The sequence below is a fragment of the Gnatocerus cornutus genome, chromosome 4 (assembly GCF_029298725.1).
Source record: "Gnatocerus cornutus isolate USDA-ARS CGAHR chromosome 4, icGnaCorn1.1, whole genome shotgun sequence".
Classification (NCBI taxonomy): Eukaryota; Metazoa; Arthropoda; class Insecta; order Coleoptera; family Tenebrionidae; genus Gnatocerus; species Gnatocerus cornutus.
The window spans coordinates 9488075-9505662 of record NC_142236.1 but is presented as its reverse complement, the minus strand read 5'-3'; the positions used below and the strand labels follow the sequence as shown (position 1 = coordinate 9505662).

The window sequence follows — 17588 nt, the reverse complement described above, 5'->3', positions numbered from 1 at the left end:
GACTATCTACTTATCGGTTAAGTTAGTGAACGGCGTCGAAGTCCCTGGCAATGACGTTCCTAGGACGGCGAAGTCCGGGTTGTTCCTAGGATAGCGACGAACCACTAAGGATGCCCACGATGACGGAAAAACAGCACAGCTCGTCCCAAGCCAGAGCGACGCCGATGAAGCGGGGAAAACGAAGAAGAAGAAGAAGAGGAAGAAGAGGAAGAAGCCTGAATAACCAAAAGTGCAATAAGCGCTGTGTCCCTTCAGTTAGAAATATTCACCTTTGATGGAGGGCGGCTTCAAAGTGGGTGAAACGTGGTGTTCCCAAAAATCACAAAACCCAAAATTGGGCCGCAGAAATCACAACCGGCTTGTGCCGCAAGTGAGCCTCCGTATAACAATTTCCAAAAACCACGAGGATGGCTCACATAACCACCGATTTCTGCACCCACAATCACCACCGTCTCACTTGTTAGAGTACCAAAACTAAGATGACTGCCGATCCGGTACTCATTTCGCGCCCTCCGAAAACCTCTATAAAAAAGGGGAAGTACGTCACGAAGGACGGTACTACCAACCTTTTATAGCCAAAAGAACTAATTGACTCAGATGACAGTAGTCAAAAGTGAGGTTATAGGGTTTGTTTACAACGCGAAAACACGACACAACTAAGGGATAACCGGAAATAAACACTAAACGAAACCAAAAGAACACAACCAAAACATGGACACTAAAACTGAGGTGACTGGTGTCCAAGCAGCCACCCCTAGAGCGGGTAAAAGAGGAATGTGGTGGTTGCTTGGCTCCAACAAACAACTTCCCCAACTAAGCCAAAACTAAACGCATTGTTTCAGCGCTGGAGGATTCCTGGATGATGCTGGACCTCTAAAAGTAGTGTTACTTTGGGAGACTTCTACTCCCGCCAGAGTTTAGCGTCGGCTCATTCTCCAGCCCCGCCAACAGAGCTTAACCACCCTAAACTTAAAATGACGCTAAAAATCCCTTACACAAATTCGTACCGTTACATACTTTACCTATTAAACAAAGCTGTAAACGCAACCGCTGTGAAAAGTTTGTTAACGCACTCAAAAGGAATGCGGAAATAGCTCTGTTACTGCAGCAAATTAGAAAATAGTATATAAAATACGACTTTCATAAAACTTGTATTAAAACACTGTTTTTAAGTTTTATAAAACGAGTTTTTTATGTTACTTTACCTATTATAGCCAATTTTTTGACGTTACTATGTTAACAAAGCTGTTAACGCAACCAATGCAGAAAGTTTGTTAACGCACTCAAAAGGAATGCGGAAATAGCTCTGTTACTGCAGCAAATTAGAAAATAGTATATAAAATACGAGTTTTATAAAACTTGTATTAAAACACTGTTTTTAAATTTTATAAACGAGTTTCTTATGCTACTTTACCTATTAAATCTAATTTTTCCGACGATATTATGTTAACCAAGGTATTAACGCATCCGATGTAAAAAGTCTGTTAACGCACTCAAAACTATTGCGAAAATTGCTGTTACCACACCGAATTAAGAAATAGTATACATATTAAAAACTAACTTTATAAAATTTGTTTTAAAACATAAATACAATTTTTCAGCACAAGTGCTTTTAAGTTTAATAAAACGAGTTTATTATACTATTTTTTTCTAATTTGCATATTTAACGACTTATTTTCTATTTTTTTTCTGCGTTGCTATGGTAGCAAATCTATTAACGCATTCAAAACGAACATATTTACAGCAGCAGATTAGAAAATAAGTATTTATTTTTAATTGTGTTGTCAAGGAGCAAATAAATATTTCTTTTTAGTTGTCTAATAAGGTAAGTATATTATGTAAATAGTTGTAAAAGTAATAAAATGTAAATAGTATAATGAAAAATGTGTTTCATAATTTATGTACTACTTTACATATTATATACAACTAGTTACATAATATACATAGTTTAGATCGTTTTTTAGTGACATTTGACTTGTAGTTCACATGTCAAAGTGTAAATGAATTTAGCAATATTTTGCCCATGCACAGTCGTAGATAAAATGTTGTACATTACACGTGGGTTATACAAGGTGATGATAAAAGACGCCCATGCTACCTATCATGTTGCAGCAAATTTTTTCTTGAGCTCAAAATTGAAAACCAAAACAAATTTTGTGGTTTTTAACTAAGATAGCTTCTGTTTATAAGCAATCAAATTCTGTTTGGATAAACTTTTTATAACAAGTTGATTGTGAGACATAAATGTATTTAGAGTTAATAATATTTTATGACAGAAAAAGAATAAAAAGGGCAATAAACTAAATTTATATTGGAACATTGTAAAGCTCTTAGTACTAGTTGCTAAGTTACTAAGAAACTTTGCTGACAAATTTTGTATAAAAATTTTACCGGAAATTGCTAAAAAGAATAAACTGACATGGAAAAACTTCCTAACCTATTCTTTGCGCGGTGGCACAAATTGTTTTGCATGGCCTTCAGCTGACCATAAAAATCGTTGATCAATAGGTGTTATTAATTAATTAACAATTTTAGCCAAAAATCGTGTATTAATGACCCTCATTAACAAACGGTTGCCGAAAAAGTTACTCTAGCCGACTTTTGGTTTCCAAACTCTACTTAGCGATCTTGCTACATAAAATACAATTGTTGGACTTTAGTAATTACCAGCGACACAAAGAGAATTCTCTTTTTCTCCACTTGTAAATCGCCGCTAATTGCTTGCATTTCCACGTAAGTGCATCCAAATTTGGTTGATTGATCGTGGCGGAACTTCCATGTATTTTTTAGAAAAATCTAGATATCTCTGGAATAATAAAGTTTAGCACACTATTTACTCTGAAGTGATACAAATTAAGTGCTGATAGAAGAATATTAACTCTATACTAAAACGTGTAGGGTAACCCTCACTCTAAAAGTTGAGATGTTCGAGTTCGAGCGTGTACGTACTTTCAAAATTATCTCCTCCCGAACCGTACCATTCTCGCTCCTTTTGCCCCTCTAGAAAAATCGACGAGTTTCCAAACTAACAAAGTGGCCGGTTTTCGTCCTTTTCGGCCGTTTGGTTTTCGAGAAATAAATTTTTAAAAATCGTTTTCGTTCGTCCGGCTTTGCTGACGTGGTAGATGTTTCAAAATGCTTTAATGTTCGTGGGGACAAAACCATGACCATTAAGTCGAGAGACTCAGTTATAAACATCTCAAAAGGGTCTGATTTTTTGTACACACAACATGTACGGTAGCGGTTTTTTTTTGTCTCGGCACTTATTTAAATCGGTCCGAGCAACGAAGGAAACATTAGCGGAGATTGATTTATTTAATCGAGTTCGACATCAAGGTGTGTTTTCCGTATGTATGCGTAACTTACACTTAAAAATCAGGAAGCGCGAATTCATTGTTCAATCACAGATCATCATTTGATGGACAAACATTTGTTGATAGTCTGTATAAAAAATTTGCATAAATACCAAGTATCTAACAGGCCCTTTTTAGGGGTACTTATGCAAAAGTAGAACAGATAAATAAAATGGACGCGACGAGTATCGAATTTTATTACGACTCGGTCGATTTTTAATCGTTCGGCGGCAGTGGATATTAGAGAGACAAAAAATGCAAGTGTGAAAGACTTAATTGCGGGACCTCATTACACAAAAGATGTAAAAGATAAGAAAATTTAAGAATCTGCTACTTTACCCGTTTAATGCTTTTGTACAGTGAGTACTGCAATTAAGCCATAAAATCACTATTTGGTACCTGCTGTAACTGTAACTTGACAACGGAGCTTCAAATACTGCCCGAGTGTTATGACCAGTATTTTTTACGTCTCTTCTTGGGATCTGAAGTGGTATCTAAACAAACTGCCCCTTCCGGGTGACGAAGACTTTATTACTTAAAGCATAATCAAAGAAACGAACGTGTAATCAATTTCGACTTTCTAAATTTTAATCCATTCCCGACCTACTACAACAATAGCGTTTCGAAACAATACGATTTTTCATTAATTTGTCGCATATTGGGATATTTCTCGAAACAGTTACCGATGGAAATTTTATTGCAAGCGTGTGATTTTGATACAGGGAGAAGTTACAAAAAAAAACATATCTACAAATAAATCCTAACTTATTCTGTTCTGATGATATAAATAAAATATTCTAAAAAAAATATATTTAATTCTTAATTCTAAATCGACGTCACCCCATTCCCCTTCACACAATTAAAAAAACGACCATCACACAGCGATAGTCGCGATAAACAAATATGAATTTGACTAAAACAATAAATTAACAAGGGATTAAGAAGTCCTGATGGTCGTTTTATTGTAGTTTAACAAAAAAAGAAAAACGAACCGTTCATCATGAATACCCCAAAACGTAAGTACGTACCATTTACGACTCGGCCGACATTTGATCGTTCTAAAGCAGTAAATAATAGATATTAGAGAGACTAAAAATGCAAATGTGTATGATTTAATTAACGTACTTATTACACAAAAGGAGTACACCATCACAGCACTTGAGTTTTGTTATTTATGAGTATTTATAAGTACCGACATCCACTTCACACCCTTTCTCACCAGAAAAAAACCGACCATCAGACAGGGATAGTCGGGTGGCTCATTTTACCGATATTTTTCATCAATAACAAAATCTGCTATTTGGTAGTTTGGTACTATTGTGTAGTGAGTACTCCAATTAAGACTTAAAGTCACTGTTCAAGCAGAGATAAGGAGGAGGTATATAAGGATTTGTTAAAATAATGTTCACTATAAATGAACCGATAAATAAGTATGAATTCGAAGAAAACAATAAATTCACAAGGAATGAAGAATGCGAAATCTCTGAAGAATGGGACCGGACATCCTGATAATCGTTTTATTTTAATCTAACAAAAAAAAAACAGAACCTTAAATACCCCAAAAAGTGCGAGTATAATTAAACAATGTTTAAATACATAAAATATTGTTTTCCTCGAGAGAAACGGCACTTATTAAAATCAGTCCGAGATGTGAAGAAAACATAATCTGACATTAATTAATTACGGATCCGTACTCTCAATTTACAAAAAAATACGATTTTTCACGCATGTTTCGGATACAAGTATTTGCTTTGAGTGAGCTATATGAGTTTTTTAGGTCCCTATTTCGGTAAAAAAAGAATGTTTTGAAAGGTAACTGGAGAATTTCATGAAAAATTATCAACAGCATTTTTTCTTCTTAAACTGAGAATCTATTGTGTGATTGCATGAGTTCAAGAAAAAGCGCAAATAAACCTTTTTTGCAAACAGCGGGTATGCTTATCAATACTCGAGAATCACTAGAAAATCAGGGGCAGTTAGAGGAAATCACTAAAAATCAGGAGAAAATTTTAGAACATCGGGGGCCAATCATTAGAAAATCAGAGAAAATCACTAGGAAATCAGGGAAAATTAGACGAAATCCCAAGAAAATCAGGGGAATTTGGACGAAATTACAAGAAAATCCGAGAATGTTAATCGAAAACACAAGGAAATCAAGGGAAGTTTGTCGTATGCCATTTTTGAAAAATATTAACTTCTAGGATTAATCTTCCTGAAAAATCAGTGTGTTAGTCTTAGGAAATCACTATGAATCAGAGGAATTCATTACGAAATCAGGGAAGCTTTGACGAAATACAAAAAAACAAAGAAAATTAGATGAAATCGATGGAAAATTATTAGAACATCAGGGGCCTTCAATAGGAAACCAGGGATTGTCAGACGAAATCACAAGGAAATCAGGGATTGTTAGACGAAATCACAAGGAAATCAGGGAAGTTAGGCGAAATCAAAAGGAAATCAGGGGAAATTAGCGAGAAAATAAAAGGCAGTTAAGTGTGTGCCATTTTTGACAAGTCATCTTATCAATAAGAAATCACCAGACAAACAATATGGGAAAATCATTAAGATATCAATAGAAAATCAGGAGTTAGACGCGACATCAAAAAAAAATCAGGGAAAGTTAGACGAAATCACACGGAAATCAGAGGAAGTTAGACAAAATCACAAGACAATCAGCGACAAAATCAGGTGAACTCAGCCCCTGGTCAATACCAATTTATAAATGAATAAACTTAAACAAACAGGTCGTTTCCAAACAATGGATCCCAAAATATAAATTACTGTAACCCATTTATAATTATTGCTCACATCTCAAAATGTTCTAAAGTTTTTTGACTCGACCATTTTTCTGTATGTCCATTTTAAATATGTTAATTTTTATTATCGAGAATATTGAAATGCAATGTTTATTTGCGATTTAACGAATTTACAGGCGATTTCTGTTAAGTCATAAAATGGTTGGGACCCATGACAGGTACCAGAGCTCCTCAAACGCAAAAGCGACCGTAAAAGATTGGACAAATTTTGTAACTTCAATCATCTCCGTTAACATCATGGCTACGTCAATATTCAATTTATTTATATTTTTTTTTATTTCTTTGATTAAATAGAAATTTAGTAAGAGAGCGAACTCTGTTATTCTTTATAATCTTTTTTGGACCAGTTTTGTAACTGCTGCTCTATTGTCGATGGTTTGTTGTTTTCCTTTTCCACCCCTGTCATCAGATGTTTTGAACAAAGATCGAGAGTCGTACCGCATCACATTCACAAAAGAAAATCGTAAATTGGGTAATTAGGATATGATTATTACTGATTTACAACAGCCTCATTTTATGGCTTAGAGGACACCAACTCAGAAATCGCCTGTATTCATAGAAACTCACCAATTTATATAACTACACCGTGTGTCTTATATTTTTTTTTCTTTTATTGTATGAGTAATAGAATTTGCAATAGACTCAGAAACCACGAAAGACGAAGCCTGTCTGATTTATGAATTTTCTGCGTAGTACTGTTAAATTTTTAATAGCGAAGCGCGTTGGTTTTAGAACCTTAAAACCTTTTATTCTTTTTTTGATTCTAAAATTTTCAGGAAAATCTACATTTTGCCATGCGTAATTATTTCTATCAGAGTTTCAAAAAACGAAAACCACAAAATATGAAGTTATCTTAACACTTTCTTTGTTAAATGTTAAATGACAAAATGCAATTAACTAGGTGGCCATCGGAATTCTTTAGAACTCGGTTTTTTAGTAAACCTAATTTTTCCGAGGCCATCTTTGTTTCATAGTATATCAAATAAACAATCTCAAATTAAAATCCATCGCCACGGAAAAGCGAGGTTCACGAAAAAAGAGATCTACAGAATTCCGAGGGCCACCTAGTTAACTCTATACTAAAACGTGTAGGGTAACCCTCACTCTAAAGTTGAGATGTTCGAGTTCGAGCGTGTACGTACTTTCAAAATTATCTCCTCCCGAACCGTACGTACCTTTCTCGTTCCTTTTGCTCCGCTAGAAAAATCGACGAGTTTCCAAACTAACAAAGTGGCCGGTTTTCGTCCTTTTCGGCCGTTTGGTTTTCGAGAAATAAATTTTTAAAACTCTGGGTTCGATTCCTGTGGATTCTGGGACATCACCGCACGTCGGTTTCGTGGGGACAAAACCATGACCATTAAGTCGAGAGAGTCATAAAGATGCAGTAAACATTTCAGAAAAGGGTCTGATTTTTTTTGTACACACAACATGTACGGTAGCGGCTTTTTTGTCTCGGCACTTATTTAAATCGGTCCGAACAACGAAGAAAACATTAGCGGAAATTGATTTATTAATTGAGTTCGGCTTATTATTAATACAGGATCCCTTTGACCATCAAGCTGTGTTTTCGGTATGTATGCGCGAAACTTAAACTTAAAAATCTGGAAGCATGTTTCGAAACTCCTTTTTACAAGCGCGAATTCATTGTTTAAACACAGATCATCAATTGATGGACAAACATTTGTTGATCCTCTGTATAAAAAAATTGCATAGATACCAAGTACCTAAAGGGCTCTTTTTTGAATTCCGACTATCAAAAATAGATGGGCGCGATTTTATCGAAAGTCAAGGCAGATGTAAAGACAGATGAACAACAGATAATTTAAATGGACGCGACAACTATCAAATTTTGGTGACCATTTATTAAGACTCGAGCGATTTTTAAACGTTCTACGGCAGTGATATTAAAGAGACTAAAAATGCAAGTGTGTTTGGCTTAATTGCGGGAACTCATTAGTCATTACATAAAAGTGTTTGTTATTTACGACAGGTATTACCGGCATCACTCCACCCCCCTCTTCACCCGAAAAAACTGAACATCACACAAGCGGCTGGCGAATTTTACCGAATCTGCTAATTTACCGGTTTAATGCTTTTGTGTAGTGAGTACTCCAGTTAAGCCATAAAATCACTATTTGGTACCTGCTGTAACTGTAACTTGACAGCGGAGCTTCAAATATTGCCCGAATATTATGACCAGTATTTTTTACCTCTTTTCTTGGGATCTCAAGAGCACTAATGTAAACAAACTGGACCGCTCCTTCAGGTGACGAAAACTTTATTACTTAAAGCTTACTTAATCAAAGAACCGAACGTACTTTATTATCTCTCGCAACCGTAGCGTATCGAGGCAATACGGTTTTTCATGCATGTTTCGCATATTGGGATATTTATCGAAACAGTTACCTACCGATGGAAATTTTATTGCAAGCGTGTGATTTTGGTATGGAGAGAAGTTACAAAAAAAATCTACAAATGAATCCTAACTTATTATGTTCTGATGATATAAAAAAAGTATTCTTCATTGTATAATAATGAATAAACGAATAAACAACTCGAAGAAAACAACAAATTCTCAAGGAGCATGTTCGGCGCTTATTTTTAATATGTAGTACAGAATATTGATACATTTTCAATCTAGTAGCAAGTTATTTTTTTCAAAGTGTCAATCCCGACTAAATATCAACAAACAGATTTGCACAATCTTATCGAGTCAAAGTCAAAGCAGACGTAAAAAGGATACTATATACTTACAGTTAACAAAATTTCAACAGATAAATTAATTTGATTGTAAGACAGCAGATATTAGAGGGATTAAACAAATTAAGCGAATTTTACCGATGTCTTTAACAATGAGAAAATTTTAGAATCTGCTATTTGGTGGTTTTGTTCTATTGGGTAGTGACTACCCCAATTAAGCCATAAAATCATTATTTGATACCGACAACTATAAGTTCATAGCCGAGCTTCGAATGTTGTTCGATTCTTTCGCGGGGTCTGTAGTAATTTGAGAGAAACTGATGGAATTAATGATGTACGATCGAATAAAATAATGTTCATTACGAATGAACCGATAAACAAATATGAACTCCAAGAAAACAATAAGTTAACAAGAGATAAAGAATGCGAAACTTATATAAAGAATGCGACCGGACATCCTGATAGTCGTGTTATTGTAGTTTAAAAAAAAATCGTTGACATAACGTAAGTACTATTTACGACTCGGCCGATTAATCGTTCAAAAGCAGTAGATATTAGGGAGACTAAAAATGTAAGTATGTATGGTTTAATTGGGGTACTCATTACACAAAAAGAGTAAACTATCACACTACATAATTCTTAATTAGTTTTGTTATTTACGACAAGTAATCGACATCACTCCACACCCTTTCTCATCAGAAAAAACTGACCATCTTGATGGTCGTTTTATTGTAGTTCAACAAGAAAAAAACAGAACCCTTGAACAAACCCCAAACCGTACATCTACAATTACACGATGTTTATACAAAATGTTTAAATACATAAAATATAGTTTACGGTAGCGGCTTCTTTTCTTTGAAAGAAACTCCACTTATTAAAATCAGTCCGAGCTCTGAAAAAAACTCAATTTGACATTAATTAATTACGAAACCGTACTCTCGATTTACAAGAAAATAGATATTCTACGCCTCTTTCGAATACAAGTATTTGCTTTGGGTGTGCTAAATGAGTTCTTTGGGTCCTTATTTCGGTAAAAAAAAGAATATTTTGGAAGGTACAGGCGATTTCTGAGTTGGTGTCCTCTAAACCATAAAATGGAGCTGCTGTAAATCAGTAACAATCACATCCTATTTAACCTTTTCTTTTGTGAATGTGGTACGGGTATGACTCTCGACTAAGTGTTCTTCATCTTCGTTCATAACTTATGATAACAGGAGTTGGAAAAGGAAAACAATAAACCACCAAAACTGTATCGATAATAGAACAGCAGTAACTAAACTTATCCAAAAAAAGGTTGTCAAGAATAACAGAATTCGCCTTCTGCCTACATTTTCATTTAAACATAGAAATAAAATAATACAAAATAAATAGAATATTGAAGTAGCAATGATGTTATCGGGAATAATTGAAGTTACAAAATTTGTTCAATTTTTTGCTGTCGGTTTTGCGTTTGAGAAGCTGTGGGACCTGTCATGGGTTCCAACCATTTTATGACTTAGCGGACATTAACTTAGAAATCGCCTTAATTACTGTGGAATTCTATGAATTGAACTGTCGTCATAAACAAAAATTATCAACATCAGTCTTTTTTTAAAAACTGAGAATCTATTGTGTAATTGCATGAGTTCAAGAAAGAGCGCAAATAAACCTTTTTTGCAAACAGCGATACTCGAGAGGTTAACCTCCCAGAAAACACGAGAAAATCAGGGAAATTAATGAGAAATCACTTGAAAATTAGGGTCAACTAGGTGGCCCTCGGAATTCTGTAGACTCGCTTTTTTCGTGGACCTCGCTCTTCCGTGGCGTTGAATATTAATTTGGGATTGTTTATTCGTTAGATTATGAAACAAAAAAGGCGAGTTTTACAGAATTACGAGGGCCACCTAGTTTACACTACTAAATTTGGATGTAGGATCCAAAAATACGCTAATATACAGAGTGTGAAGTTGGGTTTTGTTTTAATCTAATGTGGACTTGTAATAATAGAGTTGATGAATGATTAAAATTTAGATTATCTTAAAAATGCAGTATGAAATTTTTCAAATTTCGCTTAAATTAAATAAAAATATAATTATCAATTTTGACATGTCAAATCACTTGCTATCATTGTTTTGTAACTTTTTCACTTACTAGTTAGTAGAAATATAAGTTAATTACTAACTATTAAAAAAAAATGAAGAAAATTTGAGTTTCTTAGGTCTCAAACAATCGGACACTTATTTTGGAACAGAGAATGTATTTAACGTTATGTTAAGTAAGTTGCAAGTTTAATTTAATTTCAATTAAACTATTGCGTTAAACCGGCCTATACTTACTATTGATCAAAATTAAAAATTGATTGTTTTTTAGCAACAAAAGTGAATTGTATGGAGAAAAATGATCGTTAGAACAATAAGTTATTGTAAAAATTAAATTAGAATATAAAAATTACATCTTTAATTAAAATTAATTTTTAATTTCGTACTAAAATTTTTTAACTGTAATAAAAGGGCAAAAATTGCCACCTTTAAACCTAAAAATAAAAATAAATAATTTAAAGAACTAGGAAGCTCTAAGAGCCGGTTTTCACAATAATTTAATTAAAATTAAGTTAATCTCGAAAGTAATTCGACGATTAGACATTAATTATAGGAAAAAGAATCACATGTCACTTAACACGATGTTAAGTATTTAATCTAAATTAACTTTTACAATGCTCGGCCTGGAAAAATCCGTACCAACTTTTTTTTCTTAAAACTACAAAGGATGAAAATTTAAAATTTTGAGCATAAAAGTAAGCAAATAAGACAAATTCAATAACAATATTCATATATTTATGACACTTAATAGTCAACTTGCTTTGCTCGGAACGTAAAATGTCGCAGGAGCTAAAAAACCGCGAAAGTACAAAAAGTGCTTTTTGAGCCTCCGTCATTTTTCATGAAATTTGTGATACTCATTTGCGGCAAGAAAATCACATTTTGAATGTCTAGGCAGTCTACCGTGACATTTCGAATAGTTGGTTTTATTTTGCAAGTTGGCAGCGCTGCATAAATGTTAATTGTGTCAATTTGTGTGCCGATTTGGAGGCTTTCGAAAATAATAAAGGTAAATTAATTAAGTAAAGATACCACAAAAATTTGCTGAAACACATTTGAAGTTAAATTAATCTGCAATCGTTTGATTTGAATGGAGTGCCTACCAACCTACTTCCCAGCTGATGAATTCCCCTATATGAGAAAATGACGTTTCAAATTCAAACCAAAGTCAAAATAAATAACTATTAATAATTGTCGGCGCACAAAATTTCGTGTTTGACATGGATAGAAAATGTTTTGGAAATGCTCGGAAATTGAAATTCTCGCCCTCCGGGCTCGGATTTCAATACTTTCCTTGCATTTCCAAATGACCATTTTCTAGCCTAGTGAAACATAAATAACTATTCTCAGCCTAGGCAGGAAAAGTGTATAAACGAGCGCTTTTCACAACTTATAACAAAACAAAAAAACGACTAAAAAATAGTGACTTTTTGTGACATTTGCAGTAAAAGGTTGTTTTTTGACCGAACACTCTTGAGCGACTAAAGTAATCCAACTTTTTTATCGCACGGCGGCAAAAAGGTTACGGTTGGTCCGCGTACGATTGAAAAACGTGTTTTTTGACCTTCTGAAACTCTGAAACTCCTACAGAAAAGAAAACAAGAAACTGGAAACGAAGTGAACGAAACAAAGTGAAAAAATACAGAATAAATGGATAAATATTTGAAGACAATGCTCATGAATAATTTCGAATAAGTTGTTTTCAAGTGGGTGCGCGTTGGAAAAATGAGGGTCAAACTCTTGAATTGAGCAACTTCAAGAATAAGGGTGAAGTAATTTTCTTAATTTCCTTCGACATTTCAGACGAACTATCTTCATTACAAAGTATTCAACCTTGTCAGACCTTGTCATTCTTAGAAAGTTGAGAAACAATACTACCTAGTGGTTTTTTGCAGACGACAATTATCTGAAGATTATAAAGACATTCGAAAGAGTTACAAACCTTATAATCTTTAAAATTAAAGACGATTTAAGGGGTGCAAGTGTGGCCAGACCCTGTATAGACCTTTCGACTTACATTTTGTATGGCACTTGAACGATCGTAAGTTTGACAGTAAATGTCAACTACATGCATAGCCATCCATGTTTTTAGTTCAATTTCTGTTCACTCATTGTCGGTCGTGAAACTGAATTTTAACGCTTGAGGAAAAAGTGGTATTTGCTTTGCTGTCTCGCAATTTTGCATACGCTCAGCTACACTACGCTTCGCCTCGCTACTGCAATTTAATTGCTCGACAAAAAGTACCACTTTTCTACAGTACAACAAAATTTACTATTTAATTTTTTAACTTTTTAAAACGCCCCGTAAGCTCTAAATTCTAGATTGAAAAGATTACAAAGCACGCCGAAACTCCAACAATTTCTAACAGAAGAAAGTAAAAAAAGTGATCGAAAAAAAAGTGGAAAAAGACAGGATAATAATAGAGGAAGAGAAAAAGGAAAAAGATGTCAACGAGTAATTTCGAATATAAAGGGTGCGTGTTGGAAAAAAAGTTTGAGAGTCTGAAATAACCGTTCGAGACTAAGGTTAAAATAATTTTCATAATTTCCATCGACATTTCCCTCAATTGATCTTTATTACCGAGTATTCAACCTTGCCAGACCATGACAGACATTCCCAGAAATTTTGAAAAAAAATTACGCAATGGTATTTTGCAGATAACAATTATTTGAAGATATGCAAGTTTTTAGCAATCGATATATTTCGAGTAAAAGTGGTCAAAGTGGTGCTCTTTGTCACCAAAATTATATTAGTTATCATTTGTTCAATCCAAGCTTACTTCTTTTTGGTAAAATTCGACTTGGACTATTTGATGCATTACAGCACGATGTACATTATGACGATTTACGTAAAAACTACAACGGTTAAGTTTATTGTCTATATTTTGATTTACAGATGACAGTTTGTTTTTTGTATCAACCTCTCACTACACAAATTGCCATAAATTACATACCTGAATTGAAAATTTTGAAATTAGAGGACGCAAATTTGAAAATACAGATGAAGGTAAAATGGACTGTATTTTGGATAACAGTTTTTATGATTGTGGCTCTTCTGTGTGGATTTTTGGCCGTTCTTGCATTCTGTATATCAACAGATGACGATTATAAAATTTTGTATTTTATACCTCTTATGGGCAAATTTTTCGGAAAATGGGTAAGTAAATAAACAGAATGGAAAATCTGATCCAGTTGTCACTTTCATTATGTTTTTAGAGTGAAGTTGCTACTTTGTGTCTTAAATTATTTTTCCCACTTCTCCTGTATGTTGCTGTTGCAATGCCTCTTTTTACAATCCTCTACGGCATCGCTGAATTGGACTCACAAAAAATTATGATAATCCATTCCATTCGTCACATAAACCTGCAACAAGACGGAGATGTGACAAAAAAGTTGCGCCACCTTATTGTCACTCACATTGAACTTTACAGGTAGAAACTACAATTTTAACTCTTCTTCTAACAATTTCTTTTAGACATACTCGAGAAATTTTGCATCAATCAGACGTTTTCGTCCTTCCTTTTTACACCTTAGGAATCCTAGAAATAGCCAACATTGCGCTGTTCCATTTTTGCACAAGTTATTTCCAGTTTGAGGGGTCCATCGCCATACAGTACTTTCGTATTCTAACTTTTACTCTCGAGACGTTTGTAGTATTTGGAGGATTCGTGGTGAACGGTCAAAAAATCGAGAATATTGTAAGTCGGTAATAAAACCGTATTTTACTTTTTGACAGTCTGTAGAAATCTTGGAAGCTTTGCATGAGGTGGAATGGTACCATTGGAATCAAGAAAATAAAAAGTTGTATTTGATCTTTCTGATTAATGCTGCTACCATGTTCAAAATTAAGTATTCTGAGAACATTTCTCTTAATTATCAAATGGCAATTTCAGTAAGTTGGTTCTTCCAATGTTCGGAATGTCATTAATTTTTTTTAGGTCGTCCATGCCTTTTTCTCGGCTCTTTCAATTTTGTATAATCTCAAATCTAAGTAAAGTAATTCAGTTTCGATGACAGTAGGATACAAAATTATGTACATCACTTTAGCCTAACTGTCATAGCATACCCTAATAAGGTTTTTTGGCATTTGTAGTCAGCAGCAAAAGAAATGAGTCCATAGCAAAATTAACTGGTGGTGTCGATAATTTAAATTCTCTTAAAACATATTTAAGAGAACAAAATTTCTTCCCCTCTGTCGTAAAATTAAGGATAAAGAAAATATACTATTCGAAATTTTAGTCGGTGATAACTCAGTTATTTGTTGTCCTAAGTAAATTTTGAGCCCAGATTTTAAATTTGCGCAACATTCTGCGTAAAATGAGCTATAATAATTCAAGTTTAGTCCAGAAATAAAGGAGAAATCAACCATAGAACTTTGCCATAGTTTTAAGCATCACAGTTTACGACGAAATGTAAATTTTCGATTTTCGGAAAACCTAATAATAAATTCTTAATAAACAAAAAGACAAGAAAAACGATGGCAAAAACCGTTTCTTTTAATCTGCCGTAATTTCCGAGATATTGAGCAAATTGGTTTTCGAATCTTCAAAAATTTGGACCTCTAGCAACCACCTTAAAATTCGAACGGCCATAACTCAATTATTTGCTAGTGTACCTTAAAAATTTGCCCGGTTTTGAAATCAGCGTGAAGTTCTGCGTTAAATGAGCAAAAATAACTTGAGTTTGCTTCACAAATAAACGAGACATTCACCAAAAATTGTTTAGAAGAGTTTTTTTTGAGGTGATTTTTAATCTTTTATGTCGATACAAAAACGATGTTTAATACCTACCTTATACAGAGTGATTTTTAAAAAACGGCAGCCGTTGTAGAATTTTTATTTCTAAACTGATTTCAAAAATTTTAAAAACAATTTAATTGGTTTTTAATTTACTATAAACTGATGATTTTAGAATTTTTCTATATATCTTAGTATCTTTTGGGCGATATTCAATTTTCTTATTTTAAATTGGCACCCATATTTTTTTTCATAATTTGGGAGATTCTTGATTCAGAAATGTGCAGTAATGTTCTACTTTTACAAAAAATATTTTAAAAAAAATTATTAAAAATGAAAAAAAATAGGCAATAAAACTTAATAAAATCTAGGTGCGTGCTGTCAAATAACACAATACCGTAATTGTAATGTCAAAAAACAGCAAATAACAGAAATGTTTGGCAATCTTTTTTAAAATTATTAATAACAAAGACAATGATAATTACAAATCAGAAAAAACATCTACCTAATTTAATTAAAATACTGTTGAAACACCATCCCGTTTTTTTCATTGCACAACTGACACCATGCACCTAGATTTTATTAACTATTGCCTATTTTTTTAAATTTTGATAATATTTTTGAAAATATTTTTTGTAAAAGTAGAACATTTACGTTTCTGAATCAAGAAAATTAATATCTTCCAAATTATGCAAAAAAAAATATGCGTGGCAATTTAAAATTAGAAAGTTGAATATCGCCCAAAAGATACTAAGACATTTAGAAAAATTCTGGAATCATCAGTTTATAGTAAATTAAAAACCATTTAATTTGTTTTTTAATTTTTGAAATCGGTTCATAAATAAAAATTCTACAACGCCTGCTGTTTTTTTTAAAATCACCCTGTATATCAATCGAAAAAACAACTCTAAATCTATCAACTGAGCAAATCTCAGATTGGAACGTTAAATAGTTGATTAATAGCGGCCAAAAAACAAAAAATTGACAAAATTTTTGTTTTTCCAAAAACTTGACCACCGAATTTTGCATTTTTAAAAGCGAATTTTAAAGAAAACGCCAAAAACCGATGATGTAGACCGTTTCTTCTTATATCTGCCATAGTTTCAATAATATTAAAACTGAAAATTCGCTCTCCAAAAATTCAAAATCAAAACAATACAAAATTGATTCCAGCATTTAAAAGTGCGTATGTTATCAAAATTAAAAATTATGTTTTCGATTTTAACGGCGTTAGAAAACTCTGTTATATTAAAGGAATTTAATCTCCCTGTCTGGACTTTTTCTTTGCACCACCTCCATAATATTTTCACAATCTCGCTTCACACTTTTGTATTTTATTTTAGAGATTTCCGCTCACCGACATAATGAGAAAAGACAAAAAAATTATAATCTTCATGTCTAGTCACTTTCGCAAACATTGAAAATTATTCATATTTGGCACGTACGAGCACCTAAATAAAATGAAGAACAAACAGTTTTCCTGTTTTTAAACCAATTTGAAAAGGGTGTGTGGACAGATGTGTTGTAGATACTTTTCTTTATAAGTGTCTAGATAGTGGATGACTGTCGCATTACGCTTAGGATCTATTCTCTCTGTAAATCTAATACGTGCCACATTTGCGACACAAAAGATAAAATCGTGCTTGGTGTACTCATTTACTGGGAGCCGCACGCAGATTTCGGTGGACGTTTTTCTATTTCGTTGGACGAGTGTGGAAAGATCAATAAAATAAATTTAGCAACAAATATACCGTTTGCTTTAACAATATTATGTATACCTATACCAATTTATTATAAAGACTCCGCAACAACTCTTTTAAGACTAAAATTTAAAAAATTTAGGAAAATTATTATTATACTACGATCCTATCTTCTAGAAGTAAAACGTCGGAATCTGTTCGTTGC

General features: G+C 33.3%; 1 protein-coding gene across 1 annotated transcript in view; it reads left to right on the top strand.

Annotated features, from left to right (window-relative positions):
* Positions 1-479: 479 nt before the first annotated feature.
* Positions 480-17588, top strand: part of LOC148176370 (uncharacterized) — a 64279-nt gene continuing 47170 nt past the window's right edge. Inside the window, exon 1 of the mRNA XM_088035065.1 lies at positions 480-555. Within this exon, the coding sequence (XP_087891191.1) occupies positions 480-555 (76 nt within the window). The remainder of the gene's footprint in view (positions 556-17588) is intronic.